General features: G+C 38.7%; 1 protein-coding gene across 3 annotated transcripts; it reads right to left on the bottom strand.

The window, feature by feature from the left end:
* Positions 1-1,358: 1,358 nt before the first annotated feature.
* Positions 1,359-24,429, bottom strand: C9 (complement C9). Of its 3 annotated transcripts, none has more exons than XM_054004290.1 (12): positions 24,338-24,429; positions 18,811-18,928; positions 17,973-18,120; positions 16,548-16,695; positions 14,599-14,737; positions 12,901-13,119; positions 9,644-9,884; positions 8,145-8,273; positions 4,819-4,997; positions 4,387-4,615; positions 3,490-3,669; positions 1,359-1,879 (listed from the first exon to the last, which is right to left on the bottom strand). In XM_054004290.1, exons 1-11 carry the CDS (start codon positions 24,421-24,423, stop codon positions 3,509-3,511), a joined length of 1,797 nt encoding a protein of 598 aa, XP_053860265.1. In that variant the 5' UTR covers positions 24,424-24,429; the 3' UTR covers positions 1,359-1,879; positions 3,490-3,508. The 3 variants fall into 3 exon arrangements, with proteins under 3 accessions (XP_053860265.1, XP_053860266.1, XP_053860267.1); XM_054004291.1 differs by having other exon boundaries at positions 18,811-18,904; XM_054004292.1 differs by lacking the exon at positions 24,338-24,429 and adding an exon at positions 21,955-21,986.
* Between the last annotated feature and the right edge of the window lie 621 nt (positions 24,430-25,050).

Raw genomic sequence — 25,050 nt, 5'->3', positions numbered from 1 at the left:
GGCATCCTCTTTGTACTTTTTTTAAAGCAGGAATGTTTTCACTTCTGGCTCTTTAGGATTTGCTGTATTAAAAGTTTCCTGATATCTGATAGCTCTACTCTTGGTGGAGAATTCTCCTGCTCCCACTGTGAGACAGTAACACCAGATCTTCACCAAGAGGTGCTTTATTACAGGTGCACAGTACAGTAAAAAGCCTGACAGTTTTGAGGCTTTCTGAAATGTCCCAGAAAGACTGCAGAAATGCTAGGTGCATGTGTGAACATAAATTAGTGGAAACCCATTGCCACTCCTGTGGTCTGAAGGGACTATTCGCGGTGGCAGGACCAGTGAAAGGCTTTTTTTTCATCTAACTTTTGTAGCACAGAAGGGTTTTGTGGTTCACTGTTTTCTCTCCTGCTTTCTTTTGTGATGTTTTATCTTTGGTACTCAGAGTCTTTAGTCACTCATGGGCAGGAGCAAGGTAAAGAATGTTCCAAGGGACTCTTCCAGATCTGGACTGCCACTATGCAAGGGACTAATTGATCTGATGTCATCTACTATTTCTGTATTTCCAAACCACTCAGCCCTCATATATCTTTGTTATTAACTGTTTCCTTATATCTTGCTTCCAAGGGGATCTTCCGATATCTAGTAGTATAACTAAGTTAACATGGTTACCTTTTCCTCAAAGGGGACACTGATTTCTTTTTGTTTTCCCAAGTTAGCTGACTTTTTAAATGATACCTCTTTGAGAACTATCCTTCCTCCTTGTTCCAAACAAATTTTCCAGTAATTGTCTGCTGGGTTCAAAAGTTACTGAGGAAGATGGACAGGTAGGTTCAGTGACAACAAAATTGCATCAGTCTTGTTTCCCTGTTTTGGAAGTTCTGCTAAAAATATGGATGGTAATAGGACAATTCTTCTATCACTTTGTAATGTGCCTCTGATTTCTCATAAAATCTTTAACTCATTGACATAGTCAAGATACAGTGATGAACTATTCTGCAGATATTGCGAGGAGCAAGCATTGTAGCTGTAGTGAAGCTGCATGTCTTCATAAACATCCTGCTGGTCTGTGCCATGAATTAGATGTAGAACATGTGGCTGAAATAAATTTCCAAGGGCATTTTGCTAAAAATAATGACTCTTCAAAGTTCTTCTCTAACAATATACCATCAATCAAATGATGCTGTATACATCATTCTTATAATTGTGCTGGTTTTGAGTTCTTGAAACTCAGTTTGAAAACATGATAGAAATAATTATGAAAAAACATTAATGAAGGGACACCCCATTGACTAATAAAGATGGAGTATTCATGTTCTAATGATAGCCACAGACAAATAAAAGGTTGACCACAGCTACTGTATCAGCACAACTCTGTTAACATGTTTATATTTTATTACTTTATTTTGATTACAGATCATTTAAGCTGCAGGTACTTTAAAATCATGCCATTACACTGTCCTGCTGTAGCTAGCTGGCCAGCAGAAACTGTGATTTGTGGAACTGGTTTGAAATCCATTAATGTTTTCTAAAAAAAATGAAAAATAGTGAAGAAGTGATAGGAGATAGTAGCTACAACATATATATTTGGTCAAAATTTGAAAGAAGTTTTAGTCTCATAGCTCAATAAGGCAATGATTTTATTGTGTCTCAACTATGTCTGTAATGTGAAAAAATGGTAATGAAGAACCATCTGGACACAATCGTGTGCTATGTGCTCTGGGATGACCCTGCTTGAGCAGGGATATTGGACCAGATGACCCAGTGTGGTGCCTTCCAACCTGACCCATTCTGAGACTCTGTGTGATTCTGTGAAGGATGAATCAAAACTCATAGTGTGATTTCCAGAAGACTTAAATATCAGACTTCTGCTTCAAGAGTGAGGACTCCACGTCTGAAACCATAGAAGCCAAAGTTAGGTTAATATTTTTTTTTCTAAGGAATAAAATTAAGCTGCTTATGAGGTTTGTTTTTATTTTAATAACACCAGCTTCATTGAATCAAGCAAAGGCTAACTTCATACCCTGAACTGAACAAGAGGGCAATAACACTGACCTAAGGAATGTCCAGGAGTAGGGAAACACATAGCAATACATTCCCAGAATACAGAATCACAAGGTTGAAAGAGACCTTTAAGATCATCAAGTCCAACCCATGCCCCAACACTTCAACTAAACCGTGGCTCCGAGTGCCACACCCAGTCTTTTTTTTAAACACATCCAGGGATGATGACTCCACCACCTCCCCGGGCAGACCATTCCAGTACTTTATCACTCTTTCCATAAAAACCTTTTCCTTAATATCTAACCTACATTTCCCTTGGCGCAGCTTAAGACTGTGTCCTCTGGTTCAGTCAGTGGCTGCCTGGAGAAAGAGACCAACCCCCACCTGACTACAACCACCTTTCAGGGACTTGTAGATGATGATGGTGTCACTTCTGAGTCTCCTTTTCTCCAGGCTAAACATTCCCAGCTCCCTCAGCCGTTCCTCACAGGGCTTGTGTTCCAAACCCCTCACCACCCTTACTGCCCTCCTCTGGATGTGCTCAAGCGTCTCAACGTCCTTCCCAAACTGAGGGGCCAGAACAGGACACAGCACTCGAGGTGTGGCCTCACCAGTGCCGAGTACAGGGGAAGAATGACCTCCCTGCTCCTGCTGGCTGCACTGTTCGTGATATAAGCCAGGATGCCATTGGCCTTCTCGGTCACCAGGGCACACTGCTGGCTCATGTTCAGTTGGCTGTTGACCAGTACCCCCAGGTTCATTTCTGCCTGGGCACTGTCCAGCCACAATTGTTTCCAATCCTGCAAAAATTGATTCTTCAGAGACTTCCTGAGTGAGCCTAATTATCTACCTTTAATAATGTTCTATTTTTTTGTGTTTAGGTTTTAAAATGCATATTTACTTTCTGTATGGACATTGTGTGAAGAATGTGTCTTCAGTCTGTTTAAAATCTACCACTTGCTGGTTTATTTAATTTATACTACTTATACCTGTCCTTGTGATATTTCTCTTGATCTTCCAGATCTGTATCATATTCTCTCAATGAAAGTTTCAAATCTGCTGTAGCACTAGCTTTGATGGATTTCAGCATTCTATTTATCAAGTAAGAGACTTCAGTCTCCTAAACTCTCTTAATATTTTTTCCCTGGAAAATAAGTCTCTTCCCTCTCCTTAAGACATAAGCTTTTTGATGGGTAGTCTGACTGGAGATGAAATCTGTTTTTTTTGAGAACTGTATTTTTAGTCTATTCTTATCCAGAATTCTATTCTAATCTCAAGCTCTGTAATATAACATTACTTGTCAAAACATTCAAATACAAATCTAACCATTCATAAATTCAATACACAGTGGTTGATCAAAGGTGGTATCAAATCACAGATTTAAGTGAAATACATAAGTGAACTTACCCATCACTTCATCAACTGCATTTCTGAAATGCCCCAAATATTGGCTGAACATTTATTCTAAACTGCAGTAACACATTTAAACAGGCTGCTTACCTGGTTTTGATGAGCCTAACTATTTCCCTTCTTCACAGGGCCGTTTTTCAATGCTTTCTCCCTGGCATGTTCTGCCGTCAGGTCCTGGTGCAGGATTATTACACTGGCGAGTTCGAGTGCTCTCCCCACTGTTGCAGGTGGACCAGGCACTCCAACAGCTCCAGCCTCCATCAGTCACAACTGTTATGAAGACATCATACAGGATTAGGCCACTTACCTCTTTCAAGGTAAATCATGATTCAACTCAGTTATGGTGATTCTGCAGATCACTGCAGCCTCCTGAACACAACCCATCACAAAGATTCAGCTTTTAAAAATGTGTTTGTCAGTGGCAGTGCTTAAGAACCCTGGGCTTTCAACATTTTTGTCAAGTTCTAAGGTCCATTTTGGGCACCTGTGCATTAAAAACCTTGCCACAGAGAATGAATTTACTGCACAGTAAATTTTTTACATTGTCAGTTGTGGAACTGCATTCTTTTCCCTTTTCCCTAACCTAATATTAAACTAGGACAGGAATTGTGAAACATGATCATGTGCTAGCAGACACTGACCTTTTGCAGAAAACTGAAGAAAAAATAATTTAAGACATGGTGAGATTGCTTTTGCCTGAAATTGGTTTACCAGTACTGCACCAAGCTTTGATAATTCTTTTGTGTACTTAAATGAACTTCATGTCATTCCAAGACACAGTAATGTATGTGGAACAATGAACTCCAAATTAAAGTACCCTCTTTATGGAAAGAACCCAGTCACTTACCTTACTTTCCACACCTTGCCCTTGAGATTTGACAGTAGTAGGTAAAAGTAGATATGGTTCTCTTCTTATGAAGGCTCATTTTGTCAGTCTATTGTTACAACAGATATGCTCATTTTAGTTCATTTGGAGTATTTACTGACCTTTCACTAATGTAGATTTGGGAATTTGACAAGCAATTCCCTTAAAATAACTTGAGCACAGGCATGTACAGACTCCATCTACCAGCACAAGGGTGCCTCCATTTTTACAGGGTTCACATTTGCACACACTGTATTCGGTAATGTAGTCTTCAATTGCTCTTTCCAAATTTTGTTTCTTTAAATACGCATCTCTTATCTTAACTGGAACAAGTGTATGTATTGGAGAAGGCTGTAGAAGAAAAAAAGCCCATACATAACACACTCTTCCAAAGTTCTGAATCCTTTTAATATAACCATCACCAGAATAAAAATCTGAAGAAACAGTTAAGATAAAGACGATGTGTGAAATTATAAACTTGGAGTCTCACCTCCATCATAGAACAAAAGCTTTCAAACTGTAAAAAGCTACAGCTTTGAAGAAGCTGTACTTACCCTTTGCTGTATCACTACTGGGGCATCAACCAAAGATTTAGCCCACCCTATGTAATCCTCTACATCAACCGCTTTGGCTCCTCGTAGTAACATTTCTTTGATTTTAACTGAAAAGTCAATCTTCCCTCCCTCCACTAAGGAAAGGACATCATCAATGACAGCATTATCTTTTACTTCTGCTGCAGAAAAAAAAAAAAAGAAAAGGGTGAAGAAGGATGTTTAATGTCCATGCATCTGGAAGAACAGTTGTCCTTCTAGTGCAGCCAGTCCCTCTTTGTAAAATGATTCTAGAGAGACCTCTTGGTTGTGGCAGAATTCAATATCTCTTTGCTTATACCTCTTATGTGGGAGGAAATCTTTTATTTTGCAGTTAAATTAGAAAATCCTAGATCTGAAAGGAAAAGAAAGGTGAGGACAAACTGAGACACATTATGGACATCACAGTCCTTTGATGACAGGCAAAAGATAATGAGTAATTCTACTGAGCTAAACCAAAATAGGGCAGGAATTAGAACAGCAGGAGCTTTTGCTTCATAATTAAAATACAAGAGCAGAGCACTGAAAATTATTGCCTCTTATGCACTTAGTAGTAAATATCCTTCCCTTTTGCAATTTTTATTCCATGTGAAACAAAGCCCATCTCCAGATACATAAAGGAGCAGAGGGCAACAGTGATAGGCAGGGGAACACAAACAGGGTAATCAGAGAAAGGGAGTCCCTGCTTCAACTCCTCCCACGCCTGTTCCAGCAGAGCCATTAGCCCAGCAGGATGGGGCTGAAGATTAATGAGCTGCAAGATGAGTCAATGGAAGATCTCTCTGGATGCAAAGAATGGCATTTTGGGATTGCATGAACTTAAATACTTAGGATATATTTACACCAGTGACGTTGAAAAGGTAAGGGGGTTTTCATGGTGGCTTTGGGAGGAGAAAACTTGAGAAAATAAAGGGATAAAGGCAAAAAAACTGGGACTGATTGTATACAGACAAATGTCTGATCTGTGAGCTACTCTGCTGTGTACTGTCCTTCATCTTTGCAGTCTGTCCTGGCCTACCATTAAATTCCATTCTAACTCTTTCCTAGATTGAAGGGATTCTATTCTGTGTGCATGCTTGTGTATAGAGCTCTGTGTACCAGCAGCTAGAGCTGGACAAGGGCTGATAGGCACCTGATGTTTGTGGTGGCAACCACTGGAGCAAGTGACAATACATCTGCCAGTGTGTGGTGACTAGCAGGTGTCAAGCCAGACGAGCAGGTGAATATAGGGTAAGTGGCTTGGGAGCCAAGTACCAGTACTGTTGCTGTGGCCTAGATATGGTGGTTGTGATGCAGTGACAGCAAGGGATAGTCAGCAAGGAACGATCAACTGATGTCATCTACCTGGCCTTCTGTAAGACCTTTGATACAGTTCCACATGACTTCCTTATCTCCCATTGGAGACATACAGACCTGAAGGGTGGACTTATTGGTGGGCAAGAAACTGGCTGGATGGGTATAGCCAGAGGGTTGTGGTCAGAGGCTCTATGTCCAGGTGGAGGCTGGTGATGGGTGGTGTCCCCTCAGGGCTCTCTTTGGGACCGATTCTCATCAGTATCTTCATCAATGATAGAGTGGGGTCAGGTGAACCCTCAGAAGCTTTCCAGATGACACAAAATGGAGCCATTAACACAACAGAAGGATTGGATTCCATCCTGAGACACCCAGACAAACTTGAGAGGTGAGCCCACAAAAATCTCATGAAGTTCAGCAGGTCCAAGTGCAAGGTGCTACACCTGGGTCAAGCAATAGCAGGTCTGTGCACAGACTGGGAGAAGAACCTGTGGAGAACAGCCCTGCCCAGAAGGGCTTGGGGGTGCTGTGAGTGAGAGGCTGCACATGGCCCGGCCATGGCACTCACAGCCCAGAGAGCCAAACGTGTCCTGGGCTGCATCCAGAGCCCCGTGGGCAGCAGGGCAGGGAGAGAATTTTGCCCCTCTACTCTGCTTTCATGAGATCCCACCTACATTCAGCTCAGGGGTTTCTAAAACAACGAAGATGTGGACCCTGTGGAGCAAGTCCAGAGGAAGCCACAGAAACGGACAGAGTGCTGGGAGACCTTTCCTATGAGGAGCAGGCTGAGAGAGATGGGGTTGTTCAGCCTGGAAAAGAGAAGGTTCTGGGGAGACCTGATTGCAGTCTTCCAGTACTTGAAGGGGACTTATAAAGAGAGAGGAGGGAAATATTTTTACTTGGTTAGAAACTGACGGAATGAGGAGGAGTGATTTTAAAGTAAAAGAGAGATTTAGATTAGATGATAAAACGAATTTCTTTACTCAGAGTGCAGTGCAGCAATGGAACAGATTACCCAGAGAAACTGTGCCTCATCCCTGTAGTGTTCAAGGACAGGTTGGATGGGGCTCTGGACAGCCTTATTTAATATGTTGAATCCCTTTCCAAAATGATGTGTTGGAACTAGATGATCTCTAAGGTCCTTTCCAACCCGAACCATTCTGTGATTTTGTGGCTCCAGAGTGAGACAGGTGGAGGAGACGGGTACTGGGTTTCTAGGCCAAATACTGGAGAGACCTCACAGTTCTGGGTTTGACTGAGATCTGTTCTCATATGAGTGCATTTCTGTCTAAGGCAGCTGGAAGTAAGAGGATCTAAGGGCTAATTGCTGGATCGACTGAGCACCTAAGGCCAGTCCCTGGAGACATCCACAGTGTGTGTGTCTTGGTGTGCATCAGAGAATCTGCACCAGCAATGGGAGTGGAGCTGTGGGCCTGGTGTAGTATATCTCTGTCACTAACAGGAGAGCCTAACAATGCAGTTGCTTGTTCAACTGGGTATTTAAGGTCAGCTTCTGGAGTTATCTGTACTGATTATATATAAATATTGTATTGGGACTGAAATACCTGAGGCTTGTGTTGCCTTGGACAAGGTGGCCTCCAGAGGACCCGCCCAACCCTCAACTGTCCCGTGATTCTGTGATATTGCACACTGAAAGACTTTCTCCTGGATTAAATGGAGAGGAGAAAAGGATGAAACCATTTGTGCCATTTGTGTTTGCCTGAGCGCTGTCTGTATTTTTTCTGTATTTATTTGTGGCCAGTGATGTGTAAGTATGTATGTATGCATCAGGTGATGGGTTCATGTGTGTGCATGCTGGGAACACATTCTCAGGCTGTCTGGACTTAGGAGCATGGAAGAATGTGAATCTCACCTGTATTGCTCTATTGGATTTGTCTTTCCCCTAACAGCAGCAACTATATTGATTATTCAGGGGAAGCAGCTAGTATTATCTTTCCTTAAGCAAAAGATATAACATAAATCAAGGATATACTTACATTTTTCCCACCTATGAATATTTTCACATTTACCACTATCAACATTAAAATTGGCTTGTATGTTTTTATACACAATATTGGCATCTAAGTGATAGCCAAGGCATTTTTTCACATCTTCTACAGTGATTCCTGGAAGTAGAAATAGGCAATTAGATAGATTGGATAAGCATAAATAACAAGACATTATTATTCTTACAGAATAAATTTCAGGCCTATTGGAAATGTTTGTGTCTTTCTTCTTACTATTTATCTTTTACTTTTTCCTTGTCTATGTAATGAATATGAGGATGACTGTAATTTGAGTGCCTGAACAGATGCAGGTGAGATCTATGGTGACTAGGAAAATACTAAAAATGGATTTCTGTTTTTCTTTATCTAGCTGAAAGCAGGTATTCCTTTAGAAACCATTTCTCTTCATTTTATTATATTGAAATTTTGTTTTTTGCAGTTGTTCAATATTTACTCTTTTTATATACTAAATTACTGAATTCTGTCAGTCTCTCTTCTAACCTCAATTATTTCTCCACTCCTTTTACCCATAAAATTAATCAAGGCCACTGATCTCTTAAAAGTATGTTTTTTCCATTAATTTTAATCCACCTCTACCCACTACTGTTTCCAACATCTCCTTTCTCCTTATTGAACCCAAACCCAATAACATCTGCCACTTTGGCATTGTGTTCAGAAAGAATTTTGCTTAAAATTGGGACTTAAAAAATCCAGAACTACAATCTCGAGGTGATGGACAGACTAATAGTGGGAAATGGAAGTGACATATTTCTCCCATGTCCCTTTTCATAACCTGAATATTTGATATTCATATTAACAATATTGATATTGTTATTGGTGCTGCAAGCAGCAGGTGCTCATTTTCTGATCTCCAAAATCTACGTGAGAGTTGTCTTTTCTCACTTTACTCCTGTGTGATCACTTTAATCCAGCACAAACCCACATATATCTGAACTGCACATGAGGGAAGATTAAATTTCTACTTTTCTATTTTAATCAGGGCATGGAAGATTCCAGTGTGAATGTTGAAAGCTATGAAATAAATTTCAACACACTCACATGCTCCATGTGGTTTCTAGAAAGCCCTTCAATTTATTCCTTGTTTTTTTGTCACCACCATACTCTTAGAGTGATTATACCACAAAAAGGTACCAAATAGGATTTAGGGTTTATACTGGTTTTCTTGTCTTTGGACAAGATCTCTTGTGAATCATGCAATTATTGCTAGTGTGTTCACAAGGTTTGTTTAAGGTTCCTTTAGCCCTCTCAGTCACAGACTTAAAACAGAGATTTCAAATAGTTCTATAAGTTATAAAGGTTGGCTATTTTCTCTGTTTTCTCATGTAATTATATAATGTCACTGGTGTGCCACAAGCAGCATGCACTGAACTGTGCTTTCTCAGTATTTTTCCACATACACAGATCTATCATCCCATATCTCTTTGAAAGTCTGGGAACTTGGTCATAGCCAAGGCCAACGGAAAGCATACCTAGTCGAGACATAGCATAATTATCCAGCACGTAAACAAGTTCATATTTTCCTCCTACAGTTCCAGAGACTGCATAGTGAGTTCCATAATCTTCTAGGAATTTGAAATACTCCCCCTTGTCATATTCAGCAGGCAGAAATTTTAAATCATCAAGGAAAGTATCTGTGAGGCGAACATCACGACTCCGAATTTGGAACCTTCCCAGCTGAATCTGTCCTTTTACATGCAGAAAGGTTTGGTTCTGAATGCAGGGAGAAGAAAAGAGAAGAGTATGCCATTCTGGTATGCAGCACAGCATGAAAATCTATTCTGTTTTACTTGTAATGAAGTTTCAGCACTTTTCAACGTGGCATTCAATCTAACATTATGGAAATGAGACAAACTTGTTTTATAAAAATTAGAAAGCTCTCCGATCTAAACTGAGGAAGCAGCAAGAGAGTTACTTTAGTTCTTCCAATTTTGTAGAACTCTTCCATTATTTTAACAAGGCCTTTTTGATCTATTTGACAATAGGTCTCTTGAATCATAATGCCTACCGAAAAGTGACTTTCTGACTTTTGTAACATTGAAAAGTAGTTCTACATGGCTTGCTAAATAGCAGAAGCTGCCCACTCTGGTCAGATGGAGTTTCCTCTTTGCTTATAGTCAGAGCAGACCTAAGTTCTCTCTTTGGATCACTTCCCTTTTATTCTCAGATTGTCAAAAGGAATGGCACAGCTCCAATTAAAAACTACTCCCTCCTGATTATTAGAAAGAAGGGCATAGTTCCAATTAAAAACAAAAAAAACCCAAACCAACATCATAAAAAGAAAGTTAATAAGGAAAAAAAAACTTCATATTATGTAATTGAGCCATACATACATTGTAAGTCTAGGTATAACAAATTATATTTTTGTGAATTACATTCCAGGTGATTTTATATCATATTCTAAATCAGGACCTAGCTACTGCCTGTAACTTGTGAAATAAAATCTTGTGAAATAGTTGCACTTAAAACTCTAAGGGAACACGTGCCTTCCAAACCCCATTATTATTTGCAGTATTTATGTGACTCCCTTAATAGTAGTGCCCAATAGGAGGTATGTAAAGAGGACCTGGCATCTGACCATTATGTTATCCAGCACCATTTAAAGGATCTTAAGCTGCTGACTCAGATGATCCTTAAGACTGGCAGAAATCTTCAGGTACCTAAATCACTGTGAGGAAATTTTTGTAGGTGCAATATTCCTGCCAACCAGCATATACAGATTGTTTCTCTCCAGGTGCCTCCAGGCACCTCCAAGATTATGACTTTAACTTTCAGGTGGGCCCTGGAGGGGTCTCATGCAGGGACAGTCACTCCACTAACCTGCAGCCCCATGACTTTGCAGTGATAGAACTCTTCTTGTGACAGATTGTGACTCATTCTCTGAACTGATCTCTCAGCACAAATTTGAGTCCAAAGCTTCTATCACAAGCCACTAGACTATAAGCACACATTAAAACCCCCTGAGCTATAGAGCTTGATCTTTTATCTCTGTGAAGATTCATGGTTTGAGGTTTAAATGGTTTGTTTCCATCCCAAGAAAACTCATACCAGTACGAAGGCAATGTTGGGTTCAGCTTATCTTTATAGCACAGATCTTTGTCTTCAGCATTATTTCAATTAATCAGTGATAAAACTTAGTTTAGCTTTTCCTTATATCTATTTGACCTCCAGAGCTCTGAATGGGTCCTAGACAACAAGACTGACAAACTTGAAAATATTAATTAGTTGAGGAAAATCTAGTATTCTTTGCACATGGTGCACTTCAGCTCTATGGAGCTGATATGCCTTGTATATGATGGCATATTGTAATCACAGACCTTGGCATAAAGTGTGGAAAATGGTATATGACCTGATCAGTTAATTCCATTAGCACACAGCTGCTGGATTAGGCCATAATGTTGTGTTCTGCTCATTTTGGCTGAGAGAAAAGTTAATCTTCTTCACAGTGGCTAGCATGGGACTGTGTTTGGGTTTAGTGTTGAACACAGGTTTGATAATACAGAGATGTTTTTGTTATTGCTGTTCATTGCTTACACAGAGCCAATACCTTTTCTGCTTTTTGTACTGCTGTGCTGGCAAGGAAGTTGCGGGTGCTTGGAAGGTTGGGGGATACATAGCTGGGACAGGTGACTCAAATTGATCCAAAGGATTTTCCATACCTTATGACATTGGGCTCTGTATATAAAGCGGGTTGAAGAAGGAGGAAAGGAGGTATGTTTGGAGTGATGGCATTTGTTTTCCCAAGTCCCATTACATGTGATAAAGCCTTGCTTTTCTGGAGATGCCTGAACACCTGCCTGCCCGTGGGAAGCAGTGACAGAATTCCTTGTTTTACTTTGCTTGTGTGCATGGGTTTTGTTTTCCTGTTAAACTTTATCTCAGCCCACAAGTTCTCTTGTTTTTACTTTTCCCATTCTCTCCTCGAGCCTGCTGGTGGGGGAGTGGAGCAGCTGCCCGGGATTCAACAATAACATGTCTAGCATCGCTTTTTGTGGTCTATCTCATTTTGACCACACTAAATGCTAAGGCTACTTCTTTACTATCAAATAAAATGGGGTTGGGTCTTTCCACTCTTTCAAAGGGCAGGTATTGCTTATGCACAATCCCAAAATGGGCTTGCTTTTCTCCAGACTGTCTACAAGATCATTCCCTTCAAACATGCTGTGGGGAAGTGCAGGATGGGCATTGCTTATGAGAACTAGTACTGACTTAAGTCGTGCAAGCAAGCTAGTAAAACTGTGGATTATCTTGTACCAGTGCCTGTTCCTTATAGCCCTGGCTAGTTTATTAGTACAGATGTACCCACAAGTCTGAGATTTGACCTTTTGATCATTATTCCTAAAATTTATTTTTTTTAATGTAATGTAGGCCTCCTCAGTGGCAATTTTTCATCATAAGACTTGATCTAATTTGTCCACATTGCACTAGATCAGAGCTGCTCTCTAATCAGGATGAGACCAGAGGTCTTCATTCTTTCTAACACCAAGCCCCTGGTGAAGAAGAGGGTGCTTGTTAGTCAAAGATAAACAGTGGGAAAAAGAAGATACTTTGAGTTGCCATTTGGCCATGTGTGAAATTTGTCACCAGTACTTCATTAAAAAGAAAAAAAAAAATTAAAAAGCATCAGCTGTCTGGAATACTTACATTATTATTGCCTAATTCTAACACTGCATAAACTGTACCATTTGTAAAATATTTACATTAAAACCTTTAGAAGAATTAATCTCACCCTTTCTGTGTAGCTTTGCAGGATGGAACCAAGTGTATAATTCTTTCTGTAGTCATATTTCAAATGTCCTTCTGAAGCATTTTTGTTACTCCCATCAGTAGGTGTGTATTTCAGAGAGGCATCAATATTAAAATATTTCTGTTTTTGTATGTAAACCTCTTGTAACATTTTCACACGATCATGGTAGTAAACAGATGAGAAAGTTTTGTCTGCTTTTGTCTGAGAAAAGATAGAAAAAAGGTTGTATGAGAAAACAACAGGCAGTAGTTGAAAAATCTGTGTAGCACTTTAAAGCTGTACTTTTTACAGAGCATATCAATGCATTTTCTTACAGCTCTTTTTCCTTTTAAACCAAAACAAATGGAAATAGCACTCTCTTCACAAACTACCTTGTCAGGATCAGTTCAGTGGTTCAAAAATCACTGAACTGACTGCAATGACAATAATTTAGTGAATATTAAATCTCAGCATGTAACACTGTAAAAGTAATTTATGTGTGTCAACTATCCCTTTACACTGTCTACAGCTTCCTTGTGAGAGAAGAGGAGAGGCAGACACTGATCTCTACTCCCTGGTGACCAGTGACAAGACCTGAGAGAATGGCCTGAAGCTGTGTCACGGGAAGTTTAGTTTAGATATTAAAAAAGTTTCTTCACACAGAGGGTGGTTGGGCAGGACAGCTCCCCAGGGAAGTGGTCACAGCACCAGCCTGACAGAGCTCAAAGAAGCGTTTCAAAAATGCTCTCAGGTGTGACTCTTGTGGCATCCTGTGCAAAGCCAGGGGTTAGACTCAATGATCTTTGTGGGTCCTTTCCAGCTCAGGAGATTCTATGACTCTGTGTGAGGAATAATAGTCCCTCTTTCCTGAAACACAGTTAAGATTTGCTAAAAGCTCCTGACTTCTTAACTAAGTCAGAATTATGATTCTGCGTTCTTTTCTTACAGCAAGCAATAAATAATCCAGCTATTTTAGTATACTTTAGCAGAATATCACATTTTAGCAACTGAAAATTGTTATACATCAAAACCAAACATAACCAGAGATCTCATGGGTCAGATTTACTCATTTTGGGAAGGGCCTGGTTTAAATAGTATTTGTTTTATCAAGTTCCTATTTACAGTAATTTAGACGGCACAATTGTGCTTTGATTTCTGAAAAGTGTCTAACAATTTTTTCAACAATCATCAACATTTTTGGTGTTCAAACCTCACTAAAAGTCATAGTCTGAAACTTAAAAGCCTAACAATTTTTTTTTCCCCAATGCAAAAGAGGAAATAATCACTGGTTAGAAAAAAACAAATACCAGAATATTGTATTATGTCTGCATTTTTATCAGTGGCTTTTACATGTCCTTGAAAATGTAGATTATTTTGTCTTCTACCTAGTAAAAGTTGGGTATTGTAATCCTTTCTGTACATCTTCTGTTCATTTCTTCTGCTCATATTTTAAACATTTCAGAAAGATAATTTCATTTATTGTGCAAAGGTGCAGCACGAAGACGTGGGAATTTGTCTGGCATAACTGAGCTTAACTGCCAAAGTAAATGAGAACATAACCTCTTTCCCTCTGGACTTTAGCACAAACCTGAGCCTAAAAATCTGCTGTCTGGCTCAAGAGATATGCTGAGTCTTCCAAGAGTATTTCAGGAGCTGGCACTCAATGAAACACATCCTATCTTGCAAAGGACTTAAACTTACATCGTAAGTGAGAACAGCCACATTCCATGGCTTGCGGTAGTATGTCTGTGTGTTCCCATCACGCACCCGCTCACAAAGACCATTGAAAAAGTCATTGTCAAATGGGCTGGCCATTGGTTGCATCCCTAAAACATTGATTCTACAAGAGAAATACAAGAGAAGTTATATTTAAAAAGAGGGTGTGTCAGCACACATGATCTGTCGACTGGAAAAGCCATATTCTGTCAGAGACAGAGGCTATAACTGTGAAACTGGATCTTGCTCCATCCAAGCAGCTTGTCTCATCTCTTGCAGTTTCTCATCTGTGTACTGGAGATAGTTACATATTTTGTAAATTTCTTGAAGGATCATATATGAGAAATGAACAAATAAAAGACATTAAACATCAAACATGGTGAAAACCTTAGGAAGGAGGTTAAAAACATTTCTGTTGATCAATATATTTGTGAGAAAGAACATTTGTTCTTGACAAGTACATCTATGAGAAAGCATTCCTTGTAGATATAAAATGTACATCTCAATAGCTATATGTATTTTTAATAACTTATATTAGTTTGTTTGCTGGTAGGCACTTGGTTATTAAGCATGTACAACATTCATCAAATCTTTAGTAGGAATATACAGCTACTCCTAGAATTGTCTCTTCTTGCAGGGTGTGACCTTGGAATGGCAGCATTTCCTGGAGCATAAGAGAGGAAATCTAAACCATTACAAAACCAAGCAGGTAGGCGCATCAGCTGTATACCTCTATGCATCTATATACTGAAGTACAAGAAATACTTCCAAAAACAACTCCTTGGAGAATTCTGTATAATTTGTTTGCCCTTTTGTGCCTGTTTCATACATTTCAATCTTTTCAGTATTTCCAATATGTACATCTGGCAAATATATGTGTACCCTTCTGAGTGTAGAAAGTGGTAAGCAAACCATCAAAGTCAGCAGTGACATTACTGCATCTCTATGCAACATTTTCTCATGCAAGATTTTAGTAAGAGATTGTAACAGAAGCTTCTAAAATTGTCTTTGTGCTTGGTTTACTTCCTCATGCTAAAACCCAGTATTTTTGCTCTTGCACAGTAAGAAGTTAAACGAAAAGGATGTATAATTTTAGTGCTGTTGTATAATATTATATAGTATATAATAGTATACTATTATATACTATATGGAGTATATAGTATATATACTCTATATAGTATATAGAGTATATATAATACATATACTCTATATACAATATATACTAAATATACTATATAGTAAATATACTACATACTATATATAGTGCTGTAGTATACTTTTATCTTCTGTTCAGTTTGGATTGCTCCCTTCTAACTCTAATTTGTAGGTAAACAATATGTCACGTTTTCTTTTTGTTAGACATGAAAGAAACTCTGCAGGGTCTGAGAACAAAAAGATTAATTTTCAACTTAAATTAATGATGAATGCTCCTGTAAACAACAAAGACCTGGGAAGTGGACAATGCAATACTGGAAGAAAGCTGCACATAAAGTGTTGTTGCAGTAAGGCATCCCATTATATAAATTGTCAAGAGATATTTTCTCCCTTTTAGACATGCATTTTAACAAAGTAATTGGCAATTACTGATTGATTGTGAAATATCATTAGAAACAAATCTATACACCTATAAAATTTACCTTTAAATAAAATGTAAGTTTATTTATGTGGCATGTATATATGATTCTGTTTACTAACATTGTGATTGATTTACACTGTCTGCAGTGCATATTACACTGCATGTTTTATCCTCACAAGTATACAAAATAAAATGGTAGTTAAATGTTCTTGCAAAGGCTACTTAGCATTTCTAAATACAAATGCTACCACGATTCATATTCCACTTTTGGGAATATCACTGTGCCCCAGTTTTTTCAGCTGGCTTTGGAGACAATCCCAAATCTTCACTAGGCCCAATACTACTTTTTACTACATACCCATGTCCTGCAGTCCTGCCAACTTCAGACACATCAATATCATGCTTTCGACATGGTGACCGTGGTTCAGATTCACAGTCATCTTCATCAGAATAGTCTCCACAGTCATTATCTATATTGCACACAAGTCTTCGCTTTATACATCGACCTGATCACGGAATAAAACATTGTCTGAATGCATTTTTATCAGGATGGACTTTAAATGGCACCCTCAGGTACTTCTTATAAAGATCTTCCTCTATGTATATTTCTACTGTTGTCTTGAGGGATTAAAATCCTATGCTCTGACACTTTCAAATGAAATAAACTGCATGCCGCTGTTTTATATAAGTTAGTAGGATGACTGAGAAAAGTAAGTTGTAGGAGAACTGTTGTCATCTGAAGAAAGTTGTTGCTTCCTAGACTGTTCTATAGTAAAGTTCAAATAATTGGATGATTGGGGTTTTCTTATTTGTGTTAAGACAATACAGGGAATTATCAATTCAACATCAACAAAAATTTCTTTCTAAATAATTTAAATTGTTGCAGTTTGGGCTAAATAATTTGGATAATACGGACATGTAGTGTCCCAAACTATAGTGATTTGTGCTCTAAAGCAAGAGGGAAGTAGTAACTTTCCTGAATTTACATATCACAAATTTTACAGAGACTGTTTTTGTTTGTTTGTTTGTTTTTTCCTATAGGATTTAAAGACTTTAGTAGATTAGCTGTAGCATAATGAATTAACACTTTGATATCATCAACCTCACGTGTAAATGCCACACAATCTCTGTGAACTAGTAGTTAGAGGTTTAAAAGTTTTCTAATTTTAAATTGCTTTATTTGCACTTTTCAGTGTTTGAGTTAAACACAATATAAAAAAATGGCTTAGAACTTCAAATTAATTTACCATCTTTCTGTTTTTGTTTTGACTAGTTTTACTATTAACTTTTCCTACTTTATTTTGATTTCTGATGAATCTTGAGCACTTGTATCACTTTACAAATTTATATCTTATTTTGGATCTAGATGCATGCTAGTCTCCAACTAGGATCTATCATGCCAGTTAGATTGGTAAACTTCCATATCCATTCTGTTAAGATTCCTTCAGTTCTAGTTTTTTTTTCCTGGTGATTTTTTTGTAAAACCTAGTGATCCAGTAGCAAGTGGGGCAGTTAAGCTGGAAGAAAGGATATGGTCAATTCTACCCATGCAACAGAAGTTACAGAAGAATTTAAACTAGGTGCAAATTAAAATGGAAGATGAGAGAAATGTACCCCTTCTTAAATGGTTTTGCTGCTGTGGTTTTGGCATTGTTGTTTTGAGCCCACCTATCCATGGACTGTTTTTAAGTGCTAGCTTGAGGCTGATGCAACTTGTTCACAGAACTAAAATGTGGTTTCTGAGTTACTGCTTTACTTGCTATGGCACGAAGACAAAACCTACCTGAACTGCACTGAAATTCAGCACCACAGTCTGGTTCTGGTTCTTCAGGACAGGCTTTGCTGGTTTTACAGGTTTGTGTGTCTCCTAGGGCTTCTAGGCATGCTTTTCCACCAAACTGCCCAAATCTTTCAATACGTCTGGAGCGAAACTTGAAAGAAAAATAACACTATTAATTTTGTTCAGAGAGAAAAGAGAATTCTACCAGAACTTCAGGGTTTCCAGCTGAGCTTAGAGCTTTTCAAAACTAAACATCTTTGGTGAAATTTTTGTTGAAAATCTACAGGCAAAATTAATGAATAAAATAACTTTGAAATAATAATTATGATTACTAATACTTAGCTAGTATGTAAAGATGTTAATTTTCCCTATTCAGTTTACTTCATTGTTTTGTTTATCTCTCTCCAGTGTGGAAATGAATCATTTATATTTTGTATGTTTTCAAGTTTTTGATTTTTTAAAGCCCTAAAAGAACTCCACTAAGAAAATAAAATTTTGCTTTGGAAAAGAAACTGTGTGGGTTGTGGTTTTTGTTTGTTTGTTTGTTTGTTTGTTTGTTTTAAGGGAAAATGTATTGAAAAATAAAGTTTTAAACAGAAACACACACACAGCCAAAATAGATACTTTCTATGAAAAAAACTTTTTTAATGAGAACACTTGAGCAGTACTGGATGTAGTATTCTCTTACTCTATGGCTTCAAATCTGACATTACTATAGGTTTCATCAAATCATGAACATGCAGTACTAAGAGCTGCAATCTGGCACTTTCTCATAACCAACAGGCAGACAGATATCCCTTTGGTTGAGACTTTGGAACAGAGACTTCCAAGGACAGCTTACCCTTTGGTTGGTGCATGGGTCGCATGGCCCCCACGTGCTCCAGCTGCTCAGTTTGCAATCTATTGGAGATGGAACATTCAATTCCCTTGTTTCCCTGTGGAAAGCTTTTTCTGAAGAGCTGTCAAACAAAACATTCCAGTACAGTCCTGGGCAGTATACTAAAATCACATGTGAGTTTGTATTTAAACCATGGATGAATATTTTGGAAGCATCTTCAAGCTGATTTCTGTTTCACTTTCATGAAAGTACTTAGATGTATCAACAGCTGCCTAATATTAAATTCTTTGGTGGTTTAAAATTACATTCAAAACAACTTCGAAGACTTAATAAGCCAGGTCTTTCCCCCTTTTTTAGATCTTTGTGCATACAAATGCTCTTCTGGTTATTGAAGAGAATGAAACAATAATACACAGAAAACATCTGCACTCTCCTATTCAGACAGTGGTTGTGCTCCCTAATATGTAAAGCTAAAGACTAACATACAGCAGCACATCTCAAATGGATGTAGCACTTCAATACATCTTTGTGATTTTAACTAATTGACTTTGATGGTGTTGCTCTTAACCCTGGATAAAAGCATAAATGCCTTCCAGAGTTGGAAAAATACTCATAATTAAAGGTATTACTTGGTAACAGAATAACTTAAATTGCTAGAAAAAACTGACACGTTTAGCTGTCTTACTGTTCTTGGCTTGCCAAGTTGAATACTCTTACAGTTAGGCCTATTTTTTTTAAGAGTTACTTGTCATTTTGGTGCTCAGTTTTAAATATCACCAGACTTCCAGTTCTCAGTACGTGTAAGGCCATTACTTAATGGCAATCAAGTTTTGTTAAAGCATCCACTGGTAGATATTAAAAACTGATGCATTATAGAATGACTTATCAAGTTTAAAAGCCAAGGCTATTTAGTTTACTGTGACCTTATCTTCAATTGTAAATAGCAGAGGAATAAAGCAGAATTTAGCTCTGACTTGCCTTTTTTTACTCTCAGTAACAGTTTGGCCTTACATGATGTTTATTCATTCTCTGTGAAGCAATTCTCTCTGCATCTCTCCAAGTTAAGGCTCTGCTCTACAATGGGACCTTCCTTGCTGAGCCCAGTTGGCTGGCAGATCTGCAGCTCCTGCAGTGTGAGGTACCTATGGGTTTTCATTGTAGGCAGGGCTTTCCCCTTTGACCTCCTTACATCATACAAATATCACAGGAGTCTAAACAAATGTAACCTGATTGCATAGAAGATAAGAAATCTGTAGTTTGGACAACAAAGACATAGCAGTTGGTCCAACTTTCTGGTGCCATTTATTCTTTGTTAAGTTTACATATGTTCTAAGTTGTTACTGAGAAAATAAACCTACCTCTTTTCAGCTATCAAGTCCTAACCAGCTCAGGGATCACAGACTTGCCCAAAATTTTGCCATGACAGCTATTAAACATAGAAATAGGTTACCCAGGGAAATGGTAGAATGTCTTTCCCTGGAAATATGCAACACTATTGTCAAGACTCCTGGATAAGCTAATCTAAATCCCTGTTTTGAACAGAAGATCTCCAGAAGTTCCTTTCAACCTGGACTTTTCAATGTATTCAGCAGTTCTGTGAAATTCTGGAAAGTTGTATTGTATTTGAAATTTGATGTAGCTCCCTAGCCTCTTCAAATCCAACTCTTCCATCTGCAAGTAGCTCATCTTACAGGTACCCCATACTAAGCAAGTAATTCTTAAAAAGTTCCTGTACAGTTTTCTATGTATTTACCACCACTCAGCATGACAGTAACATCAACAGTGGGAAAAAATGAAAATCTAGTGCTATGGTAAATGGATGAGAATCAGCTTGTTCCTTACTGTATCTCCAGGATGTCTTTCCATCTTCTTACTGATGGAGGACTACAAACCTCTGAGTAACAATATATATTCTGGCATCTTGAGTTGAAGACTGATAGGTGTCCTTAAAGACAGTAGGAGTGAGAAACCTTAGATGCTAGACCTATAAGATAGATTGTGGTATCTGATGGGATGTCTGGAAGCAGATATATTATTCCTAGCAATTTTGATGTTAGACAAATTGACATTGAAATATATATCTGAACTGTTACATTATTGCTGTAAAAATAGAGCCAAAAACCCTTACAGGTAGTAAGGATTAATCATGTAAAGCAGCCATGTGCCTAAAAAAGCAATCAAACTCAAGCTACTTCATGTCCTAAAGGTTTTCCCAGAGGTTGTTGTAAGGCATTATTTAGTCTAAAGTAAAAATCACAGGCAGAAAAGACTGAGTTGAAGTCTCCAAGGCAAATGGAAGCCTTGCCATAGACTGTCTGCAAACTAGACTGACGGTAGTCTCTGACTGACTTTCAGGTAACAATATTTTTCACATAATGAAAGATATTTTCCAACCTAAGTGATTCTATCATTTTATGATAATCACAATTTAGCAAATTTTGCAAGATTATTAATTGAATGATGTACACACACCCATGGGCCTTCTCCAGCACAGGGTATGAGGTTCACATGATTTGGTTTAGCTTTAAGGTTTTAAATTTACTTGAGGTTAGATAAACAAAAATTTAAAAAATCAGAAAAATCTAATTGCAAATGATTCATAAACTCTGAAACACCACTAATATATCCATTGTTAAGATTATCTGGGATATCAAAGGGGCATATATTCAACAACATTGTTTAAAAGAATCAAGATACTGCCAAAATTTGCAAACTTGTCACCTCCACATTAAATTTGAAGAAAAAGTGTTACTGGAAAACTACATTGAAGCAGTTGCTAAGTCACGCAATTTAAATAGGAGAGGATGTAAAAACATCTCAGCTACTGAAGAACATCACTGAAGGTGACAGTTGAGAGCACAAACTTCAGAGGTGGAAATAGAAATCAAAATACCTTCTCTGGTATTATCTGTTGAGAGGTTTGAAGGACAGAAGAGTACTCTTTGGAAAGCAAAAGCCATTTCACAATCAGTACACAGAACAGTTTGCACCTTGTCTTGGATTGCACAGTACACTCTATACACCCGCAGGCTACACTGCTCTGGTGATTTGTTGTTGAGTCATACTTCGGAATAGAGAGCTGTTGACTTCGTCAGTTACAAAATGGATGACTCAAAAAAGAGTCTTGATTTGATAATTATCACTCACCAAGAAATAAGGCACATCTCTCTTGAATTTGAAGAAATTATAGGATCACATGAGAGCATAACTTTGCCAACAGTAGTTGCTAGCACCATCTTCAAGCTGCACAGGTTTGGGTATGCTGGGGAGCCAAGCATTTGGTGAATGTTGCCTGCTATGGATTCTCTCTAATAGTCAAATCTTCTGTCTGGACCATTTCTAACTGAGCATATTTTAATTGGATCTGAATGTTAAAATAATAATAACCATCAAAACATAAGGAGCAAGTGCTGTCCCAATCTAGTGGCATTCTGTGGTGGAATGCCTCCATCAGTGGACAAGAGAAAGGCTGCAGATTCATTTCATTTATCTGGACTTCTGTACAGACTTTGACATGATCCCTCACAACATTCTTCTCTTCAAACTGGAGAGAGATGGACCCAATTCCATACTGATAGATGGATAAGGAAGTGGTTCTATGGTCACATCCAGAGGTTAATGGTCAACGGCTCGGAGTCCCAGGGACATCAGTGACAAGTGGTGTCCCTCAGGAGTCCATATGGTGACCAGTGTTATTTGATAACTTCATTAGTGACATAGACAAAGGAATCAAGTGCACCCTCAGCAAATTAGCAGATGACACCAAGCTGAGTGCAGCTGCTGACTCTTCTGAAAGATAGGACACCAACTGGAGGGACCTGGACAAGCTCAATGAGTGGCCCTTGGGAATCTGATGAGGTTTAACAAGGCCAGGTGCTGCTGCTGCACCTGGGCTGGGACAGCCCCTGGTACCAGCACAGGCTGGGCCTGAACAGACCCAGAGCAGCCCTGCCCAGAAGGGCCTGGGGGTGCTGTGGGTGAGAGGCTGCACATGGCCCGGCCATGGCACTCACAGCCCAGAGAGCCAAACAAGTCCTGGGCTGCATCCAGAGCCCCGTGGGCAGCAGGGCAGGGAGGGGATTCTGCCCCTCTGCTCTGCTCTGGTGAGAACCACCTGGAGTACTGCATCCAGCTCTGGGGTCCTCTAAACAGGACCAGAGGAAGCCACTGAAATGATCAGAGGCATGGAGCACCTCTCCTGTGAGGAAAGGGTGAGAGAATTGGGATTGTTCAATAAAAGATTAGAAGAGAGTAGGTTTAGATTAGATATTAGGAGAAAGTTTTCTTTTGTGAGGTAGTGAGGCATTGGCAGAGCTTGCCCAGAGGAGTTGTGCATGCCCCATCTGTGGAAGCATTTAAAGCTAGACTGGATGGAGCTCTGAGCAACCCTGTGTCATGAAAGGTGTCCCTGTGCACAGCTGGGACTCACAGCACAGAGAGCCAAAAGTGTCCTGAGCTGCATCCAGAGCAGAGGGGACCTTCAAGATCATCTTGTCCCTACCTTCCTGCTGTGTGCAAGGACATCTCCCACTAGACCAAATTGCTCAAAGTCTCACCCAACCTCTCTTTGAACACTCCCAGTGTTGGTAATTCATAGCATCCCTGGGCAACCTGTTCCAGTGTGTCACCATGCTCACAGTGAAGAACTCCTTCCTAATATCTAACCATAATTACCCCTCATTCAAAGTGCACCCATTACTCTTCTTCCTATCACTATAGTTCCTGATGAAGCATACATCTCCAGGCACCTTCAGACACTGGAAGGTCTGGGGACTATAAGGTCTCCGCACAACCTTCTCTTCTGCAGGATGAACAGCCCCAGCTTTCTCAGTTGTTGTTGTAGGGGAGGTGCTTCAGTCTTCTAATAAACATTGTGCCTTCCTCTGGACTTGCTTAAACACATATCTATTATAAAGCTCACATTTTTTCATCACTTCGTTTTGACCATTCTTGTGAATGACAAATTTCTGGGAGAGCAGCTCTTCATTTTTTTTTTTTTCACATGACTATTTGGTAGGGACTAGGCCTCTTTTTTCCTCTTATTGATACTTGCAGTGAAAACACAAAGGCTGTATTTCCAAAGATTAGAAATAGGCAGTCTAGGAGACTTTAAATATTAAGAATTTAAAATTTAATATTAATTTTAAAACTAAATTTAATATTTAAATACTAAATTTTATGCTGTCAGCATAAAATTGTTCAGCTTCAGGAAGAAATAGATTGAGATTAGGTATTTTCACACAGCATGCAACAGAAAAAGGTACCTGAGCTTTACCTGCCTGCAAAAATATGCCTTCAACTGCTTCAACAGGCACATTTATTGTGTCACATATATCCAAAATAAACAAATAAATAATTGCTATCTGACTCCTCAAAATACAGCAAGAAGTAGGTTTTTTTTTTTTTTTACCATAGGATATCTGAGCAAGGTACAATTAGAAATGTCCACACAGTATATTTATGCTTTATGCTTTATGCATTTAGAGAAATGAAATGGTGAAGACAGCTGCAGAAGAAAAAGAACACTTACCTTCTGCTTTCCCCCCAGATTGAGGCAACTGTCTCTACATTGCAGAGTATGGCTATAAGCTGCAGAATAACATGCATGGTTCTCATTTTGTAGGTGAGCAGACTAGAATTATTGTGACTGAATTTGTAATTTATTTATTTGCTCCTTTAGTTATTTATTACTAAGAGAACAAACAAAAAGCAGAGTGTACTGAAGAATGCCAGTAACTGGCCAAAACTGCCAGTTACTGTAAATGCACTAAAGTCCACTTTTCAGAAAATTCCACTTTCTCCCTGAATGGGGAAATACTGTAAAGCACTTGCAAGGTTAAAAATAAACCAATTTTGTTTAACAGTACCTTTTGAATATAGGAAAGACATGATGTATTGAATTAAGAGAACCATTAACTGCCTAGTGAAAAAGTTGTTGTAACAGTGACCCATGTATAAAACAAATAGTTCCTAAAGCAGAGCTGCTTACAAGAGCAAGTTCAGTGCATAACAGCTTTGGAATCCTCCTCCCCCAACCAATATAAAAGAGCAACCCATTATTTTTTGTGGATTCGGATGAGACTAAAAGTCTTTTAGTTTTCACTCTGTCACAAAAATCCAAACCACAAGCCAGCTTTTTAGAAGAGCATTCCTTTTCAGTGGTTTGCTGTACTCCAGATTTAAGGCATCATGTGTTGGACACAGCCACAAGTCACTCATAAATAACCTTCTGTTTAGCTGTTA

This window comes from Vidua macroura, chromosome Z (genome assembly GCF_024509145.1).
Source record: "Vidua macroura isolate BioBank_ID:100142 chromosome Z, ASM2450914v1, whole genome shotgun sequence".
NCBI lineage: Eukaryota > Metazoa > Chordata > Aves > Passeriformes > Viduidae > Vidua > Vidua macroura.
This window is presented reverse-complemented; position numbering and strand designations above follow the sequence as displayed.